Source organism: Colobus angolensis, unplaced genomic scaffold (genome assembly GCF_000951035.1).
Source record: "Colobus angolensis palliatus isolate OR3802 unplaced genomic scaffold, Cang.pa_1.0 Scaffold32, whole genome shotgun sequence".
NCBI classification, from domain to species: domain Eukaryota; kingdom Metazoa; phylum Chordata; class Mammalia; order Primates; family Cercopithecidae; genus Colobus; species Colobus angolensis.
The window spans coordinates 12,521,558-12,543,067 of record NW_012116488.1 but is presented as its reverse complement, the minus strand read 5'-3'; the positions used below and the strand labels follow the sequence as shown (position 1 = coordinate 12,543,067).

General features: G+C 36.1%; 1 protein-coding gene across 2 annotated transcripts in view; it reads left to right on the top strand.

Annotated features, from left to right (window-relative positions):
* Positions 1-21,510, top strand: part of UNC79 (unc-79 homolog (C. elegans)) — a 357,370-nt gene that overhangs the window by 171,718 nt on the left and 164,142 nt on the right. For both annotated transcript variants that reach the window (XM_011951565.1, XM_011951564.1), the window contains exons 8-10: positions 13,726-13,790; positions 18,252-18,340; positions 18,980-19,020. In XM_011951565.1, the coding sequence (XP_011806955.1) occupies positions 13,726-13,790; positions 18,252-18,340; positions 18,980-19,020 (195 nt within the window). The remainder of the gene's footprint in view (positions 1-13,725; positions 13,791-18,251; positions 18,341-18,979; positions 19,021-21,510) is intronic.

Below are 21,510 nucleotides of genomic sequence, written 5' to 3'. Positions count from 1 at the left end.
CTTCCCAACAGTCATCCAAAGTCTTAACTCATTGCAGCATTAACTCAAAAGTCAACAGCCTGAAGTCTCATCTGAGATAAGGCACGTCCCTTCTACCTATGATCCTGTAAAATAAAAAACAAGTTAGTTACTTCCAGATTATAATGGGGGTACAGGAATTGGGTAAATGCTCCCTTTTCAAAAGGAAAAAATTGACTAAAACAAAGGGGCTACATGGCCCATGAAGTCCAAAACCCAGCAGGGCAGTCATTAAATTTTAAAGCTCCAAAAAAATCTATTTTGGCTCCATGTATCACATCCAGACCACACTAAGGCAAGGGGTTGGCTCCAAGGCCTTGGGCAACTCTGCCTCTGTGGTTCTGCAAGGTACATCCCCTGCAGCTGCTTTCATGGGCTGGTGTTGAGTGCCTGCAGCTTTTCCAGGTGCATGGTGCAAGCCATCGGTGGATCTACCATTCTGGGGTCTGGGGGACGGTGGCCCTCTTCTCACAGCTCCACTAGACAGTGCCCCCTGGGGACTCTTTGTAGGGACTTCCACTCCACATTGCCCTGGTAGAGGTTATCCATGAGAGCCCTATCCCTGCAGCGGACTTCTGCCTGGACATCCAGGCATTTCCATATATCCTCTGAAATCTAGGCACAGGCTCCCAAGCCTCAACTCTTGCCCTCTGCATACCCTCTGGCTTAACACCATGTGGAAGCCACAGAGGACTGTGGCTTGCACTCTCTGGAGCAGTAGCCTGAGATGTATTTGGGAACCTTTTAGCCACAGCTGGAGCTGGAGTGGCTATAAAACAGAGAACAGTGTCCTGAGGTTGTGCAGGGCAGCGGGGCCCTGCCCATGAAACCATTCTTCCCTCCTAGGCCTCTGGGCCTGCGATGTGAGGTGGTGTCACAAAGTTCTCTGAAATGCCTTCAAGACATTTTCCCCACTGCCTTGGATATTAACATTTTGTACCTCTTTACTTATGCAAATTTATGCAGCTGGCTTGAATTCCTCCCCAGAAAGTGGGTTTTTATTTTTTACCACATGGTCAGGCTGCAAATTTTCCAAACTTTTATGGAAAATTTATGCTCTGCTTCCCTTTTAAATATAAGTTTCAGTTTCAGGTAATCTCTTTGCTTATGAATATAAGCATGCACTGTTAGAAGCGGCTGGGCCACACTGTGAATACTTTGCTGCTTAGAAATTTCTTCTGACAGATACCTTAAATCATCTCTCTCAAATTCAAAGTTCTACACATCCCTAGAGCAGTGGCACAATTCTGCCATTCTCTTTGCTGAAGGATAGCAAGAGTGACTTTTACTGCAGTTCTCAGTAAGTTCCTCATCTCCATCTGAGACTGCCTCAGCCTGGAATTCATTGTCCATATCACTGTCAGCATTTCAGTCATGACAATTTAACAAGTCTCTAGGAAGTTCCAAACTTTCTGTCATTTTCCTGTCTTCTTCTGAGCCTTCCAAACTGTTCCAACCTTTGCCCATTACCCAGTTCCAAAGTGACTTCCATATTTTCAGGTATCTTTATAGCAATGCCCCACTTGTTTAGTATTAATTTTCTGTATTAGTTTGTTCACGCACGACTATAAAGAAATACCTGAAACTGGGTAGTTTATAAAGAAAAGAGGTTTAATTGGCTTATGGTTCTGTGGGTTGTACTGGCTTCTGCTTCTGGGGAGGCCACAAGAAACTTACAATCATGGCGGAAGGCAAAGGGGAAGCGGGCACATCTTCACGCGGCTGGCAGGAGGGAGAGGTGGTGGGGAGGTGCCACACACTTTTAGACAACCAATTCTCTGTGCACTCACTCACTATTATGAGAACAGCAAAGGGGAAATGCACCCCCACAATCTAGTCACCTCCCACTGGGCTGCTCCTCCAACAATGAGGATTACAAGTTGACATGAGATTTGAGTAAGGAAGCAAATCCAAGCCATATTAGATACTGTTGCTTTGCTCCTAACTTGAGAGAGTATTTCACCATTAAATATGCTATTAGCTGTAGGGTTTTGCAAATCTCCTTTATATCAGTTTCAGAAAGTTAAATTTTATTTCCAGTTGACTTGGAGATTTTATTCTGAATAGTTTTTAATTTTTTTTTTTTTTTTTTTGAGACAGAGTCTCGCTCTGTCACCAGGCTGGAGTGTAGTGGTGTGATCTCAGCTCACTGCAACCTCTGCCTCCCGAGTTCAAGCAGTTCTCCTGCCTCAGCCTCTCGAGTAGCTGGGATTATAAGTATGCACCACCATGCCCAACTAATTTTTGTATTTTTAATAGAGATGGGGTTTCACCATGTTGGCCAGGATGGTCTCGATCTCTTAACCTCGTGATCTATCACCTTGGCCTCCCAAAGTGCTGGGATTACAGGCATGAGCCACCCACGTCCAACCAGTTCTTAAATTTCATCAAATGCTTACATATACTAAAACAAATAAACAAAAAAAAGAAAAACAATAAAAGTTGTGTTCTTTGTGTATCATTGTTTTCTGCTTTTATCTTTACTATCTTGTTCCTTTTACTTTCTTGAATTTAATTTTTTCTTCTTTTTCCTAGCTTCTTGGGATTAAAAAATTAGATTGCTTATTTCCAACGTTAAATTTTTTCTAATTATCCATATAAAATTGCCAGCTTCCCTCTTAAGTTCTGCATTTGCTGCATCCCACAAATTTTGATATTTTGGGTCTTTACTAGCATTCATTTAAAAATATTTAAACATTTTAATTGTTAGATCTTTATTGCCTGTGTTATTTAGGAGAGTAGTTTAACTTGCAAATATCTGGGTTCTAGTTACCTTTTTGTTTTGATATCTATGGTAATTCTGTTGTAATTAGTGAACATTTCTTCTCTTATTTAACTCTTTAAAGATGTCAATTCATTGTATCCAATAGGAAGTTACACATTATTCTTGTAATTGTACCTCTGAATGTAATATGATATTTTTCTCTGCCTCTTTGAAATATTTTCTGTTTATTTTTGGTATTTGGTACTTTCATTACATTCTGCCTAAGTGTGGTGGTTTTTGTACTTACTTTGCTTGGGGTTTGCTGAGCTTCTTGAATCTGTGGTTTTGTGTTCTTCATCAGTTTGGGAAAAATTTGGGCTATTATTCTATCCAAATATTTATTCTGCCATTTCTTTTTCCTCCTCTTATTCTGGGACTTTAAAAAAATATTTCGTACTTTTCCAGAGGTATCAAATACTCCATTTTTAAAAAATGTTTACCTGTGCATTAGTTTGGATTTGTATTAATTTTTCAAGTTCACTGATCCTTTCTTCTGCTGTGTTCAATATTTTTTAAAAGTCCATCCAATGAGTTAGTAATTTTATATATGCTATCTTTTCTGATTATATTTTTAGGTCTAGAATTTTCTTTTAGCTATTTTTTACAGTTTTCATCTCTCTCTGGGAATTTTCATCTGAATGATCTATTTCTGTATATTCTTTAACATATTTGAACTACTTATTTTAAAATTCTTATTTTTAATTTGAAATGAGTCTAGGTCATTTGCTTCTTTTCACTCTTTTCCTCTTGATTATGGATCACATTTTCTAGTCCTTTCACATGTCTTGTAAATTTTTTATTGTATGATGGGCATTGTAAAGAATATGTTGTAGAGACTCTGAACTATTTTATTTACTCTAAAAAGCATTGAATTTTGTATTTCATATTTGCTGGTATGAAGTTACTGGTGGATCACCTTCTTGCATCAAGGCTTCGCTTTACTTATTTATTTTTATTTTAAATTTTCAGATTTTGTAGCCTTCTTGATCTCTGAAAACAAATTTTACTTGTACATTTTTTTGTTTTTTGTTTCCCCCCCCGCCACCCTCCCTCCAAGGAAAAAGAGGAAAAGACATTAGACACACATTTCTAATACCAGAAAGGAAATAGATATTATTATTTCCTGATCTCATGGACATTAAAAGGATAGTGAAGGATTACTATGAACAACTCTATGTCCAGAAATTTTTAAACTTAGGCCTAGAGCATGGTCTTCATTCCTAAGGCATGACCTATCTGTTACAACCTATTGTCTCCTGAATTTCTGGTGTGTTCACTGAAGTTCTTTGCTTTGGCTACACTGGAAATACAACATGTTCCTAGCCCTGTGTGACCTCCAAAATCTCTGTTCTGCTTTCAACCATTGAGCAGAGTTCCCTGCTAGTCCTTGCGGAAGTTTGTTCTGAGCACATGTAGGCCAAGGACCTGAGGGACGCCCTTCCACTGATCTGTGATACCTCTTCTCGGTAGCTCTCCTCTGTTCTCTACCTTTACTCACAAATTCCATCCGCCTTAGCATTTCTTTATTTTGATTTCTCTACCCACTGAAAATCTGTTTCTTCTACCCACCAAAAATGCTGATTTCTTATCGAGTTCCGTTATTCTATGCCACAGTTTGGAAATATCACCAGGCAGAAAGTCAAGGTGAATGTAGAAATTAACTTGTATGCTTTACTTTTTAAAAAGGAGAGCAGCCCAGTGGTGTATCTGTGCCCAGTGTCTGAAACCAGTTGCTTCATACACTTTGTCCAGTGGAAAGATAAGTTCAATACCAGCTTTTTATTATGGTTGTAACTGGAAATTTCCTTATCTCTTCAAAAGTGGCTTCTGACACATTCTTATCCCTCTTTCTTGAATTCTAATGGCATTTATGTTAGACCTTTCTCTCATGTATCCTTTTATGCATATTTTTTTTGTATTCCCCATCCCCCACCATTTCATCTTTCTGTGCTTCATGCTGAATCTTTTTCTGACATGTCTTCCTGTTCTCAAATTCTTTAGCCTTCTAATTATGTTTTTTTTTTTCTTTTTTTGAGACAGAGTCTCGCTCTGTTGCCCAGGCTGGAGTGCAGTGGCGCATCTCAGCTCACTGCAAGCTCCGCCTCCCAGTTTTACGCCATTCTCCTGCCTCAGCCTCCTGGGTAGCTGGGACTACAGGCGCCCGCCACCTCGCCCGGCTAGTTTTTTGTATTTTTTAGTAGAGACGGGGTTTCACCGTGTTAGCCAGGATGGTCTCGAACTCCTGACCTCGTGATCCACCCGTCTCGGCCTCCCAAAGTGCTGGGATTACAGGCTTGAGCCACCACGCCCGGCCCTAATTATGTTTTTAATTTTGGTTATTGTGTATCTTTTCTTTCTAAAGTTTTGTATCCTTTGACCCACATTCCCCAAATTCTTCCCCCCATTACATTTTTCACTTCTGGAATTTCCATTTGGTCCATATTACATGTGAGTATGTGTGTGTGTGTATGTGTGTGTGTATTTCCAGTTCTTTGATGACATTCTTTTACTTATCTTCTACTTTATAGAGCATATTAAGCATAGTTATTTTAAAATCTGTTTCTGATGACTCAGTGTTCTGGATCTCTAGAGATTCTGATTCTTTTGTCTGTTGTTTCTTTTGTTTTCTTGTCTTCTTGTTTTGTGGTTTTTTTAAATTGTGTTCAAGACAATAGATATAAAAACTATAAAGCTAATTTGAGACCTACTATGATATATTCCTTCAGAGAGAACTTAATTTTGCTTCTGGTGAAAGGGTGTGATTCTTAGGTCAGATTTTCATGTTTTGTGCTCTGTGTCTACCATAACCACTGTTTTCATATATTTATCTTTCCCTCTGTATTCTTACCTTCTCAGGTTTGCTTACCCTTTGTATGTGTATGTGAAGTTACCAATGAAGTTTTTGCTCATTTTAAAATTGGGGTGCTGATTTTATTATCTTCTTATATTGTATGTTCAAAATATAAGACTTTTGTCAACATAATGTGAATATGCTCTCTCATTCAGGGGCTTCCCTGTTTAGGTGTTTCAAAGAGAAGGAGTTTTCAATTTTCATACATTAATTGAAAGTTATCATTTTTTTTCTTTTGTGGTCCTTTTTTGGTCTCTCCTAAGGTTGGAAAGAAATTCTATGCTTCTAGAAGTTACATAGTTTAAGATTTTACATCTAAGTATATGATCTATTTGGAATCAATTTTTTTATATAGTTAGAGGTAAGGGTTGGATTTCTTTTTCCTTTAAGGATATCCAGCTGTTTCGGTTCAATTTGTTGAAAAGAGTATCTTTTCCATATTGAATTACCTTGACCCTTTTGTTGAATAGTAATTAACCATATATGTATGTGTCTATTTCTAAACTCTGTTTTGTTTCATTGTCTATTACACCAATATCACATAATCTTGATTACTGTAGCTTTACAGTGTATTTTAGAATCATGTAGCATAAATCCTCTAGATTTGCTCTTTTAAAAATTTTATAGGCTATTTTAATACATAAAATTATGTAGTGTATATACTCCAGATTTGTTCTTTTAAAGACTTTTTGGGCTATTTTAGTACCATTGCATTTTCATATAAATTTTACTATCAGTTTGTAATTTCTACAAAACAATCTCTTCGGATTTTTTTTGGGGGAGGGTGGGGGTGAGGATGGAGTCTTACTCTGTTGACCAGGCTGGAGTGCAGTGGTGTGATCTCAGCTCACTGCAACCTCTGCCTCTCCGGTTCAACTGATTCTCCTGCCTCAGCCTCCTGAGAGGCTGGGATTACAGGCACGTGCGACCATGCCTGGCTAATTTTTGTATTTTTAGTAGAGATGGGGTTTCACCATATTAGCCAGGCTGGTCTCAAACTCCTGACCTCAGGGTGAACTGCTCACCTCAGCCTCCCAAAATGTTCAGATTACAGGTGTGAGCCATTGCACCTGACCTCTGCTTGGATTTTTGAATGAGATTACATTGACTATATAGTTTAATTTGGGAAGAATTGATATCTTAACAATATTGAGTCTTCTCATCCATGAACATGTTATATTCATCCATTTATTTAGGTCTTCTTTAATTTCTTTCAGAAATATTTGCTAGTTTTTAGTGTACAGATCTTATATTTTGTTAAAGGTGCTTCTAAATGTTTTATGATTTTATATGCTATTATAAATAGTGTTTAAAATTTTTAATATTCTACTTGTTTATTGGTACTCTACGATCACCCTGCAACCTTGCTAAATTCACTTATTAGTTTTTGTGGCTTTTTGTAAGTTTCTTAAGATTTTCTGTATACCTGATTATGCTCTCTGCAAATATTTTTATTTTTTCTTTTCTTTCTAATTTGTGTGCCTTTCTTTTTCCTTCCTTCTTTCCTTTCTTCCTTATTTCCTTCCCTCCTTCCCTCTCTCCCTCTCTCCATCCCTCCCTTCCTTCTTTCCTTCCTTCCTTTCTCTTTCTTTCTTTTTCTCCTCTTTTCCTTTTCTCTCTCTCTTCCCCTTGTTTCTTTTCTCCCTCTTTTCCTTTCTATGCTTCTCTTTTTTTGCACTGCTTTATAACTCCACTTTAATAGAAGTGCTGACAGTGGAAGTCGTTGTTCTTTCTCCCAATCTTTGGGGAGACTATCTGGGCTTTCACCATTAAATTATTACGTTAACTGTAGGTTTTTCAATTTTTTTTTTTTTTTTTACTGGATGGAGGAAAGTATTCTCTGTTCTTAGTTTGCTCAGTTTTAATCATGAATGTCAATTTTAGTCAAATGCATTATCTCTTTCTATTGAGATGATTATATGATTTCTTCCCTTCATTCTGTTAATATGGTAAATTACATTGATTTTCTTGGCAATGTTAAACCAATCTTGCATTCTTGGGATGAACTCATCTTGTCATGCTGTAGCTAGATTTAATTTTCTAAGTTAAGTGTTCCGGCTCCTACATTTATGAGACATATTGTTCTAGTTTTATTTAATTATGATTAAATAATTAAATCATCTTCATCTGGTTCCATTTACAGAGTAATACTGACCTCATAAAATGAGTTGGCAAATGTTTTTTTCTCTTCTAATATCTGAAAGAGTTTATGTAAGATTTGTATTATTTATTCTTTCAATGATTAATCAAATTTACTGGTGAGGCCATGTGGACTTGGGGATTCTTTGAGGGAAATGTTTTATGTTGTGAATGTAATTTTAATAGCTATGGGTTTTGTTTTTTTTTTTTACTTTTATTGAGTTGTAGTTTTAATTTGTGTCTTTTGAGGAATGTGAGCATCTCATCCAAGTTTTCAAATTTATTAGCTTGTCTGTAGGATCTGTAGTAATGTTCTACCTTTCATTCCTGATATTGGTGATTCATGAATTTTCAATTTTTTTTTGTCCATCAGGATGCTGGGGCTTATCAATTTTTTGGGACGTTTCAAAGAACCAGTTTTTGATTTTATTGATTTTACGTATTGATGTTCTGATTTCAATTTCATTGATTTCTGTTTCTATATTGTTTTCTTCTTCCTACTGAGTTTTGTTCTTTTTCTCTGTTCTTAAGGTAGATGCATAAACCTTTTATTTCAGATCTTTTATATTTTCTTATATAATAATTTTTAGCTATAAATTTCCATTTAATCATTGCTTTAGTTGCTTCCCAGAAATTCATTATGTATGTTATGCTTTTATTGTATTTCAATACAGGATATTTTCTAAAGTTTCTTCTTTCATTCATGGATTGCTTAGGAGTATGCTTTTTAATGTGCAAATATTTATATTTTTTCAGATACTTTTGTTTTATTGGTTTCTAGTTTAATTCCACTGTGGCTAGAGAATATACTGTATGATGTAGCTCCGTCTAAATTTTTGAGCCTTATTTTATGGACCAGAATACCTATCTTGATAAATGTTGCATGTGTACTTTAAAACAATGTGTATTGCACAGTGGTTGAGTGGAGATTTCTAGCATTATAAATTAGGTTAATTTGTTTGAGAATATTTTCAAGTCTTATATATTTGCTGATTTTCTGTCTGCTTGTTTTATCAGTTACTGAGAGAGGATTATGGAAATTTATAACTTCAGTTATGCCTCTTTTAACTCGCTCAACTTACTAAGGGTACAAATATTTATGGTTTTTATGTTTTCTGGGTTAATTGACTCTTTCATCATTGTGAAATTGCCTTGGTTTTTCTGGTAATATTCTTTGTTCTGAAATCTATTTCTCTGATATTAATATAGACACTCCGGCTTTCTTTTAATTTCAATTACGGTATAACAATTATGCCATAATTGCATGGTATAACTTTTTCTGTTTACTCCTTGCTTATCTGAGTCTTTATATTTTAGGTATGTTTTTCACAAGCAGCATATAATTGGGTCACGGGTTTTAAAAAACTTAAATCCTATTTGACAATCTTTGCCTTTTAGACCACTTACATTAATAAAATTATTGTTTAGACCATTGGCATTTAATGTAATTTCTGGTATGAATTGAAGCCTATCATGGTACACTTGTATGACTGAAGCCTCTCATTTTACAATTGTTTTATATTTGTCCCATCATGGTACACTTGTATGACTGAAGCCTCTCATGTTACAATTGTTTTATATTTGTCCCATCTGTTCCTTTTTTTTTCTTTTTGATATCTTGCCTTTTTGGAATTATTTTTAGTGTTATATTTTATTTCTGTATTGTATTGTTAGATATACCACCTTTAAAAAATTGCTCTTGGGTTTATAATATGCACTTTTAACTTCACAATCTACCTCAAATTATACCAGTTTACATGTAATATAAGACCTTTTTGTATTTTAATTTTACCCCCATTTTTTTTGTTATTGTTACCGAACATCTTACTTCTATATATATTATTAGCCTCTATTCATTATTATTGTTTTTTGTTTTAAATAATCAACCATCTTTTAACAACATATTAATGTGAGTAAAAAAGACTACTGTAGTTATTCAGCATACTTACCATGTCCAACACTCTTTATGCCTTTGTGTAAATTTGAGCTACTATCTGGTATCATTTTCCTTTAGCCCGAAAAACTTCCTTTAACATTTCTTGCAGTGGAGCTCAGCTGGAAATGAATTCTCTTATTTTGTGTTTGTCTTCAAATAGTCTTTATTTCATTCTCATTTTTGAAGGATATTTTCACTGGGTATAGAAGTCTAGGTTGACAGTTTTTTTCTTTCAGCCTGTTAAAGATGTCGTTCCATTGTCTTCTGGCTTGCATTGTTTCTGACAAGAAATCAGCGATCATTCTTATCTTTGTTCTCCTGTAAGTAATGTGTCTTTTTTTCCCTTCTGGCTGCTTTTAAGATTTTCTCCTTATTGGTTTTCGTCAATTTGTTTATAATGAACTTTGGTGTGATTTTGTTTGCTTTTGTCTTGCCTGGGATTCATTGAGCTTCTTGAATTTGTGGGTTGTTTTCATCAGACTTGAAAATTTTTAGCCATTGCCTCTTCAAATATTTTCCCCTTTTGTTTCTTTTGTGCTTTAAATCTCATGGACTTGGAGCAAATACTTGAAGCAATCATAAAAATTTGTCTTTATAGTAAGTAAAATGTATGTAAGGTAAAACTGCCTGAAATTTTCCCACAGTTCACTGAATCTCTATTTTTCTTCCAGTATTTCAGTTTGGGTAGTTTTGCTATGTCTCCTAATTCACTGATCTTTTCTTCTGCATTGTGTCTTCTTCTATTAAGCCCATTTGGTGAGTTTTTCAAGTTGTATTTCTGATTTTTAAAGTCACATTTAATTTTTAAATTATGTCTCCCATCTCTATTCTCATTATGCCTATCTTCTTGCTTTCCTTTGCCTAAGTTTATGATAACTATTTTAAAGTTCTTCTTTGCCAAATACTTCATCTCTGCAATTTCCGGGTTTGTTTCTGCTGATCTGTTTTCCCCCTGGTTATGAGTGACATTTTGCCTCCTTTTCAAATATCAAATAATTTTGACTGGATGCTGGATTTCATGATTGTTGCATTATTGAGTATCTGAATTTTGTTGTCTTCCATTATAGTATGTTGAAGTTTGTTTTGGCAATCAAATTACTTGTGGATTAGTCTGACCATTTCAAGGGTTATTCTTAAGTTTTGTTAGAGTGAGCCCAGAATAACTTTTTCCTCTAATATTAGTTTAGCCCTATTACTAAGATGCGACCCTCCTAAAGTTTCTATGATTGCTCCAAGTATTTAGTGATTTCCCTCTACTCTGACTGGTTGGACCTTGTATATCTTGTACAAGCCCTGTACAAGCTCTAGGAATTGTTTAGCTTACAGAACCCTCACAGTTTTCTCCATCCAGCCTCATGGAGTTTTACCTTACATACATTTTACGTAGTGTAAAGCCAAAGACTCAAAAGGACTCCTATTTAGATTTCTGGATCTCTTTCTTTGCATAGTTCCCTCTTCCTTCCTACTCTATTCAGCAAATTTCAGCCACCTGGCCTCATTAAACTCCAGTTTTTGTCCCCTTAACTAAAAAAAGACCTTATTACTCTGCTTATCTTTCCCCTTCTAGGGTCAAGGTCTGGAAATTACTATCAGGAAGAAAGCCAGGGTGATTGTGGGGCTCACTGTATTCTCTTCTCTCAAGGATCACTGTCCTGCACTACTTGGAGTCCAGTTTCTGAAAATAGTGTTTCAAATATGTATTTTTTAGTTTTCTAGTTGTTTATGGTGGGAAGGCAGATCTAATGCCAATTTTTGTATCATAGTTGAAAGGATAATTCTTGTCTGCTGTATTTTTATGCTATGTTTTTTGTTATTATTTTTGAATGGTGATCTATTATGACTATATTTCCCACAAGATAAGGTATGCTGATTGTTCTTATATCAAAATAAATTGTAGTGCTTTTCCCAATTAGAAATACCTGTGTTCTATCCTCAAACATGTTGATTCAGAATATCTAACATGGGTTCCAGACATTATATTTTTAAAATCTTGACAACTGATTTTTGATACATAGCAAAACTTAAGATCATTGTTCTAGTAAGCTTAAATCCAATGTGGCTTTTATGAACTTAAATTCATTATCCTACAACCTGTTCTTAACACAGCAACACTCAGTAAAAATAGAATGCAAAATTAAAGCAGATCTCCTCCTGGATATCTCCATTATTCACAAAAAAGCATTTATTTCTGGCAGAATAGAAGTCTTTAGAGCCCTAAGTACTGTGGCTGGTGCACACTTCAATTTGTTTTGCCTGTGCCATAGCAGTTGTTATATGTTTTGAATATTAATTCTGCCCATAAGTGTCATGAACTTCTGTAAAGCAATCTGCAAACATTCTCATAATACACTGATTTGGAGATGGTTAGCAGATTTTATCTTGTGTGCCAATTTTGTTTTGATTGGTTGTGACTTGTTGGAGCACAGTGATAAGAAGGATCCTAAGGCCAGTTCTGGACTCAACAGGAAGGAATGCTGTAATGGATTAGTGATGTCTGTCATGAGTTTGGGATCAGAAGAATGCAGCACATGTTCCATGTTTTTGCAATTCATGTACTGGTTAAAGGGAGCCTTTTCTTCTATGTTTCTCTAATTGTACAAGAAAACTTGCTGCAACTCTTTATATTCAACCTGACTTTACCATATATGGGAAACTAATCTCATAGTTATGAAGCGCCTATACCCAAATTATTTCTTCATCAATCTGTTCATGTACTCATTAATTTCTTCTTTGTTACTCTCTAAAACTATGATCAAAATGATACTATCTTATTATAGTAGTGGTCTCTGGTCTGTATTTCTTGTCTTCTTTTCAAATAACTACACCTCTTGTATATTTTAAAATTCATTGGTTCTGGTAACTATATTTCCCTGAATCCCCAACTAGACACATAATCTTATACATGGTCTAACAATGATATAGAAAGTTTGAAGCTAGGATGCTCCTAGGTAGAAAATTTTCTAAAATGTTTGGAACATAAATTAGCTTGGATCATTAATAATACATATTTTTGAATTATAATTGAATATGTCACTAAGTAAGAGTATCTTCTCATCTGCAAATTCCCACGTATTAAGATTAGGCCAACATAGTCCTGTGAGTTTAAAATGTGGCACTTTGGCACTTTAGAAAAATGTCCTACTTTCAAGCATATAAACTCCTTACATGTTTTTAATGATGGAATATTGTCAGCTAAGTGTTTTGGGCTACAGAATCATCCAGATGGTAACTACTGGTTGTGATTCTTAATCTGACTTATTACAGGTAACTTGGTTCTTTTCCTCATTCTGTGTGTGTACTGAGCTTAGGAGCTGGGTATTAGCAGACTAGCAGAAGTTTAATTGGGTATTAGCAGACTAGCAGAGGTTTAGTAGGTGGGCCACGTGTAAGAGAGAGATGCATTTCACTTGGGCAAGAAACTCATCTTTCCAGTCTCCATGTTTGATGGGAATGGCATAGGAAATGGAATGGTAGAGGATGCCTTACTATTCATGTCAGTTGTTACCAATTTAAAATGCTTCCTGGTGCCAACAATCTAGGATGTTTAGCATAATATACTCTCATGGAAAGAGCAGAATGTCAAGCACCAAGAGATATAGGTTCTAGTCCTAGCTTATCATTCGCTAACTCTGTGACCATATCAAACTACTTAACCTGGCTAACTTAATTTATTCTTATATGAAATGAGATTAATAATCTGCTGTACCTACCCTACAAGTTGTTGGAGGATCAAGTGAAATCATGGTTGTAAAAACCTTTGAAAACTTATTAGTGGCATACCATTGTGGTACTGTACATGCCATCTTATATTGGCTTATCTCTTATCCTAGGAAAATGGACAGAATTGTGTATCTTTGCTTGTCTTTTAAATTTTTTATAGATTAAAAAGGTGATTCTGCTAGGAAGCTTTCTGATGATGGTTCTATTTAGAAAAAAGAAAATAGTAAACTATCTGTTTTTACTAGGGCATGAATAATTTCACTGAGAAGTATTCATCAGTTGTGCTTTACTTTACAGCTTGGAATCCCATCCACTGCCAGCACATTGAATGCCACAATGCAATTAACAAACCAGCTGTGAAGGTACTGTTTTATTAGACCTGGTGCCATACTGTATTGTCAGTGGTCAAATTGCTGAATGAAGTGGACTAGATTGTATCCTTCTCTGTAAAGCAGAGATGTGTGCTGTGTAGTAATTCCAATACCTCCACATTCAATCTGATTGTACTTTGGCAGACTGGTCAAGAGAGAGCAATGAATGGCGTTGTCTGCAGTTTTGGCTATGCATTCATAGCCAAGTGCTATGTAGCACTGAGCTAATTATCTATCAGAAGGATCCTAGTAAAATGCTTACGTGTCCTTAACTGGTTTCTATTTCAGCTAATGAACTCAGGGAAATGTATTTTCTCTCTGTTTTCATGTGTATGCTACAAATCATGAGTGCTTATGCAAATTCAGGAGCAGTAGGACAAAAAGATAAAATCGTTCAGTTTTAGCTTATATTACAAATATGACTTAACTGAAATGACTGAAAGGTATCTGGACAGCATAGACATGGAAAGTTACATTAAAGGTAAGGAAACAGTGGTTTACAGAGTCAAGTCATTTTCCTGAGGTTGCCAGTTAGCATCAGAACTGGAGACAGGGCCAGGTACCTGGACTCCTAACCTTATTGTCCTTCTACCACACCAAATTGGTTCTGTCCTATTATAACCTTGAATCTTGAAAGTTGAATGTGAAGAAAAATAGTCATACCTTTTAACAAAATTATTTATGATATATTTATTGGATACAAAGTATTTGGCTGGATGGACCTGTGTCTGGATTTGCAAGGTATAATTTTTATATTATTCGGGGTAGGAGTAACCTGAAGTTATCAGCGTTCACAGTTACTTTGGAGAACCAGGTGTCTTGTGGGTTTGCTTCTTTTGTTTTATAGAAAGCCTGTAGAAAACCAAATACTAATAGAAAGCTAATGCCATCACTTTATAGAAACAAAGTAGGAAAGGTGAAATGAGATCCAATAAAAATAAAAGAAACCAAGAATGTGTTTCATGAACCAAAACTGGCAGAGGAGTGCCAACAATAACATTGTCATCTAGATACATTATACTAACAAAGGATGGCCTTGTATTATTATTTTTAATCTCTGCTTTTGTTGAAGGCAAATTGAATGGATTGATACTAAGAGCAGGTAATTGGCTGGGCGTGGTGGCTCAAGCCTGTAATCCCAGCACTTTTGGAGGCCGAGGCGGGCAGATTGCCTGAGGTCAGGAGTTCAAGCCCAGTCTGGCCAACATGGTGAAATCCCATCTGTACTAAAAGTACAATAAAAAGTAGCCAGGTGTGGTGGTGTGCGCCTGTAATCCCAGCTACTTGGGAGACTGAGGGAGGGGAATTGCTTGAACCGGGGAGGTGGAGGTTGCAGTGAGCCATGATCACGCCACTGTACTCCAGCCTGGGCAACAGAGTGAGACTCTGTCACCCTCTGCCCCTCCCAAAAAAAGCAGGTAATGATAACCCACACAATGGAAGTGTAGGCCTCTCCCATTCTATAGTATGCACCCCACTGTTGACCTTCAATAGACACTTGGGGTTCAGAGGTGCTCTTCTTTGGAGGATATTTTGAGCTACTCACATGTGAATTCATAGTTTATTCATAGAGTTCAGCTCGATTTTTCACAATGATGAGACTTTCATGTTTCCTTCTTCTTATCCTTCTTTTCTTCCTTCTGCCTAAGTTATAGCTCCTTCTTTTGGGTCACCCAGACATCAACAGGAAGGGGATCCTTTCTGTCTGGTTTCTGCAGTTATTTTTCCTTGACTTTATGTCAGACTGCATTCTCAGGAGTCCTCTGATATCCTGGTTAGTAATGCTTTCTGGCCTCCTACTCACTGAAAGCATCATGAATTAGATTTTCTCCTTCTTTTCTAGGCAAACAGCCCAGTCCATTCCACTGGGTTGGCCTCACTTTTCTCCCTGAAGTGAGTCAGCCAGGATAGGTCAAACCATCCACTTTCTGTCATTTTATAAAAATAGAGGCGAAATTCACATAATATATAATGAACTATTTTAAAGTGAATAATTCAGTGGCATTTAGTGTATTTACAATGTTTGCCAACACCACCTCTTTCTAGTTCCAAGACATTTTTGTATCCCCCCAATCTTACTTTCTGAACTCCAGTTTCCTTAAAGACCCTCCTTTTCTATTTTCATTCTACACTTTGCAGAAAGATAGCATTCTTGTTAAGTCTTCCTGTGCTGGGGCCATTTTTGCACTACAACAGGTCTGGCTCAGTACTGCTCTTCCTTTACAACGTGAGTACGCCCAATCTACATCATCACCACATGACATACAAATCAAGGGTATCCAACATCCAAATGCTTACAAAATAATGTTAAGCATAAAGTTAGGAAATTTTATAGTATGATGTTTAAAAGTTTAAAAAAGTTTAAAAGTTACATATATTCATAGTGAAAAACAATCAGTAATACTTATCAGAATGTTACTATGGATCGCATCAAGATAGAGGGTTAATGTGTTAACTGAATTTTCTTGTTTCCCTTTCTCGGTTTTCCAAAGCCTCTACATTGGGCATATGTCATATTTATAAACAAAAAAAACCCCACTTATTAATGTGACACACAGATATGAACACATTAGTGTGGATGTAAACCAACCTGTTCAGAGTAGAACAAAACTCACTAGACCAACTACAGATCTGATGGGTCATGTTAAGTAAGTTATTTAAGAAGTCAGATGTTGACTAGCTAATCTCTAATGATTATTTACAGTTTTAGCATCCCAGGAGCTTCTCCTTTTGAGTGGAATGAAAAAGTATCTTTACCTGGGAGAGGTATCAATGACTCACTAAAAAAGAGGGTAGAATAACTTATATAATACTTAAGAGGAGCTCCACATAGGGACATGGGAAAGATTTGGGGAAAATTGATTAATCCTCACCAAAAGCCTAATATCTCTGTGATAGTGAGCTGTAATGCTAAGCAAGAATGATTTACCAAATAGAAAAATATTATCTTTGTAATAGGCTGCAAAAATTACTTTTTATGCAAAAGTCAAGAGTTGTAATAGAATTAAATATGAAAATATGTTGGAACTTAAAGTTTATATCATACTCTGCTTTTGGTTTTACTTGGTTCTACTTGAAGTCCACTTTATGAAATACTTTGGAGCCCAGATAATTATCTAAGGCAGGTTCTGGCAAACGATGGCTCAGACCTAAATCTGGCCTGCTGCCAGTTTTTGTAAATAAAGTTTTGTTAGAACACAGCTATGTTAATTTTCTTACATATTGTCTATGGCTACTTTCATGCTCCAACAGCAGAATTGAGTAGTTGTGACAGAGACTGTGGCCCACAAAGCCTAAAATATTTACAAAAAAAGTTTGCCAATCTCTGATTTAACACGCCCCAAGTAGTTACTCATTACATCTAAGGAAGCATGAAACTTATATGAGGAAAATTCTCACTCTGAGCCTTTGTCATCAATATATAGTATACAAATGTTGATGGTAAATTAAGCAATTCTAACTAGATTCCTCAATCATTGAAATGTCTGAGTTTTCACTTTGAATTACAGACTGTTTGGGTTATAAGCTTGGATGATTCCCCCCTTCAAATTTGTGAGAACAACTAAGAAAAGAGTGTAGTTCCAGAAAAATTTGTGTATTAGGCATCTTAACTGCTGAATCAGCTAGCACGTGAGTTGATTATTTTTTCGAGGGTAGGAACAGAATTCAAAAATGGCTTTGTTAAATTATAGAAATTTAAACTCATGCGAAGTACAAAATGCAGTTATCTAGATTTTTTGTTCATTTGACTTAAAAGATCCAGATACTGAAATATTCTGATGATCAACTGTGAAATTAACTCTTTGCATCTCTGTGCTTAGGCTAGTGAAACCCAGCTGTATCAACCAGTCCCAGCAAGGGCAAACAAATTATAGGTCACGTGTAGGAAATAAAAAACCACACTTGAAAAAGAAAAGTTGGATGATTGATACAGAACTAAGATTCCAGAGTAAGAGAAGTGAACCACTCAATGTTAGATTTAATGCCAACTTTTTTGAATGAGGTATACCTTAAGAAGCAAAATTTTTTGGTATCAGTTATGATTCTGAAATCTTAATAATATATTTTCCTTTTACTAATGTGAGACTACTGTTGTTTACCACTTTACGAAGGAATTACAGTGAGTAATATACTGCCAATTTGAGCAGCAATTGAACAAGATGATTATTTTGGTTCTTTGTGGAATGAGAGTGAATTTCTCGACACTATTTATTACTTGAATTGCAGGTAACAGGAGAAATGAAAAACCACGGCAGCCACATTTAAATCCTCAGGGTGGACTCATCAGATAGTGCAGGGAGAAACATTTATTGGTAAAAAGGGTTTTACTAAAAATATTTATTCCACCTTGCTTTTGGAAAATCTGTCATTATTGAAGCATTTGTGCTAAGAATCTAGGGAATGTGATACCCAGAAACAGGAGAGTTCATTCTGTCTTTTTATGTGTTTCAGATGTGTATAGACCCTTCCCTGTCAGTAGCGTTGGGTGATAAACCACCCCCGTTGTATCTCTGTGAAGAATGCAGCGAGAGGATTGCAGGGTAGGTATCAGAGTTCTTAAAGAAAAAGAAATAGAGCAATAATGAGAAGATAAAAATCATTTGGACTTAAATTAGTTACATTACTAAAGTTTCTCACTAGCCTCTCTGATTTTTAAAGGTTAATTATTCTGATATTTAACATATAGCAAACTTTCATTGGGAACATTACAGCTTTGAAAAGTTGCAATATTTCTCTCCGTGTGACATGAGAAGAAGGCAATTCCACTTAATAAATCAGCTGCTGCAATTTTGGAGTAACCCTGTTAAAAAGGCCACAGAGAAAAACAGATGTAAAAGAACACTGTGGTTTCCAAACATGACATATAAATTATATGGATTCTTTTTGCTTGTTTGTTTCACAGAATCACACTCAGCTTTGTACAGATCATGCAGTATTTTGGTTGGCTTAATTAGCATCTGGAAAGTATCATTTAAAGATAACTGAATATGATGAAGTGCCTATAATTTATAATTTAGCTGGAATGCATTAGACATTTTAAGAGTTTATTATGATGGTGCTCTTAATTATACTTCCTTTCTATTAAAAGCCTTTCAGCAATAGTGTGCAGCTTATAAACATTCATGTGGAAGGAGAATATTTCAATGAAGCTCAAAAATGAATTTTGTGTTTTTCAATAGGGACCACAGTGAGTGGCTGATTGATGTTCTTCTGCCGCAAGGTACGGTTTACTTAGGAAAGGATGAATAATGAGTAATCATGACTAATGACATAGTTGCTTTATCTCCTTTTGTACTATTTTATTGTACAAAGACAGTCGCCAAAGTATTGTATTCTATGAATATTCATTGAAATGAAGCATAATATCAATGCCTTGCTTATAATGTACTCACACATTTAATAATGAGGGAAGTAGTATCATCCCTACCAGAATTAAGGGTAGATACTGGATTAGGATTCCATAAGACTAAAGCCCTGCCAAATTATGTCTTCAGGGATTTTCTGTATCTGTAACAGGTGTTGTCAGTAATAAGATGCTGCGCCGGGTCTGATTAAGGAGAAGAAAAAGAATAAGGAACACCACCTGGGAGAGAGATGAATAATTGGCCTTTTCCCTGCTACTATTACTAGTACTGTGTTGTCGGGAAGAAATCATTGAATTTCTCTGAGACTCAGTTTCCTCATCAGTAAAATGGGGATAAAGTATATCTAACCCATCTCAATGGAAAGACAAGATCTGAAGGCTTCTTGTAGTTTGCTGGAGTTCTCAAAGCTATGCCCTATAAGTTGGTAGGTCCCAGACAGAGCATTTCTCCACATATGGGAGAAGCAGCTCTTCCAGCCATGTCACTGGAGGCTAAAATGACAAGGAAAAGTACTGACAAACACAGAGGAAAGATGAAAGGTGGAAAATTGCTGTGGGCATACTAAGTTTGAGTAGAGATCAGGGCACAGGAAGAACTCGATGGTATATGACTTCAAATGTAGAAAATAAATGGATTCCCATCCTGGCTAACATGGTGAAACCCCGTCTCTACTAAAAATATGAAAAATTGGCCAGGCATGGGGGCACCTGCCTGTAATCCCAGCTACTCAGGAGACTGAGGCAGGAGAATCACTTGAACCTGGGAGCCAGAGGTTGCAGTGAGCCGAGATTGCACCACTGCACTCCAGCCTGGGCGACAGAGTGAGACTCCGTCTCAAAAAAAAAAAAAAAAGAAGGAACCATGAAAGTCTCATCATTGTGAAAAATCAAGCTGCACCCCTTGAATAAACAATGAATTCACATGTGAGTAGCTCAAAATATCCTCACTCCATTGGATTCTTGGGGGAAAAAAAAAAAAAGAAAAGAAAAGGATTCATGTGAAAGGCTCATTTGAAAGGAAAACCTTACGCAAACTAAATTCTAAGAACTTTTTTTTTTAAATTGAAGGCCTTTGCTTGATAATTATACTTTTCATAGTCTTACTTTTCATATTAGATTATTTATATTAGATTCTTAACTTTAAGGGAGAAATTAATTTAGTGCTCCCCTCTGCAAAATGGAGCAATAATATCAGCCTCTATATTCTTCAAAGGTACATTTTGAAAATTTACATAAAAATATCTGTAGGTCAGGCGCAGTGGCTCATGCCTGTAATCCCAGTACTTTGGGAAGTGGAGGCAGGCTGATGGCTTGAGCCTAGGAGTTTGAGACCAGCCTGGAAAACATGGTGAAACTGTCTCTACTAAAAATACAAACAAACATACAAAAAATTTAGGAGGGCGGGAGAGAAAAAACAATTTAGCCAGGCATGGTGGCATGTGCCTTTAGTCCCAGCTACTTGAGAGGCTGATGTGGGAGGATCATTTGAGCCCAGGAAGTTGAGGCTGCAGTGAGCCGTGATCATGCCGCTGCGCTCCAGCCTGGGTGACAGAGAAAGACCTTGTCTTAAAAAAAAAAAACAAAAAAGAACACCACCACCACCAAAAAAACCTGTAAAAATATTTGGGCTTATATGGGTAAATGTAACTTTTTTTCCTTTAAATTAGGCTACTTAATTAGTGATCATCCACTGCTCTGAGGTAAAAGCCATAGTCAAGTTATAAAATACAAGTTATAAAATCTTTTTTAAATATGTCGCTGAGCAGTCTATTCATCTTTAGAGGAAAATTGGCAATAACTTTTCATTATTTATCTAGACATGTGACTCTAACCTCAGATGCTTCAAGATAAACTCTGGGATATCAAACTGTCAAATAACCGTTAATTATACAAAACCAGTTTTTAAAAGTGAGTTGTAAATTTTATTGCTTTTTCATCCACTAGTTTAAGATTACCAGACAGGGTTTGGGAGACATTTGCCTTTGATCTTTTAAATAAATTGTAACATAGACTATACTATAAATAAGGTGTTAGTTCATTTTTTGAGTACATACTATTTCAGAGAACATATAACTGATTCTTGGAAGATTTATTTTCAAATGCTCTCCAGCATCAGTTTTCATGGAAATAATTGATGTGCCCACTAAAAAGAATTCTTATCCATTCATTAAAGTCAATCCCATATGTAGACAGTAGTTTGACAGTCTTGCTCCAACTGGTCTACCCGTGGGATTGAAAATTGCTTTCTCTTAACCCTATAGCTGGTTTTATACACGCATGTTAAGAGTGATATAAATTGGGCCGGGCGCGGTGGCTCAAGCCTGTAATCCCAGCACTTTGGGAGGC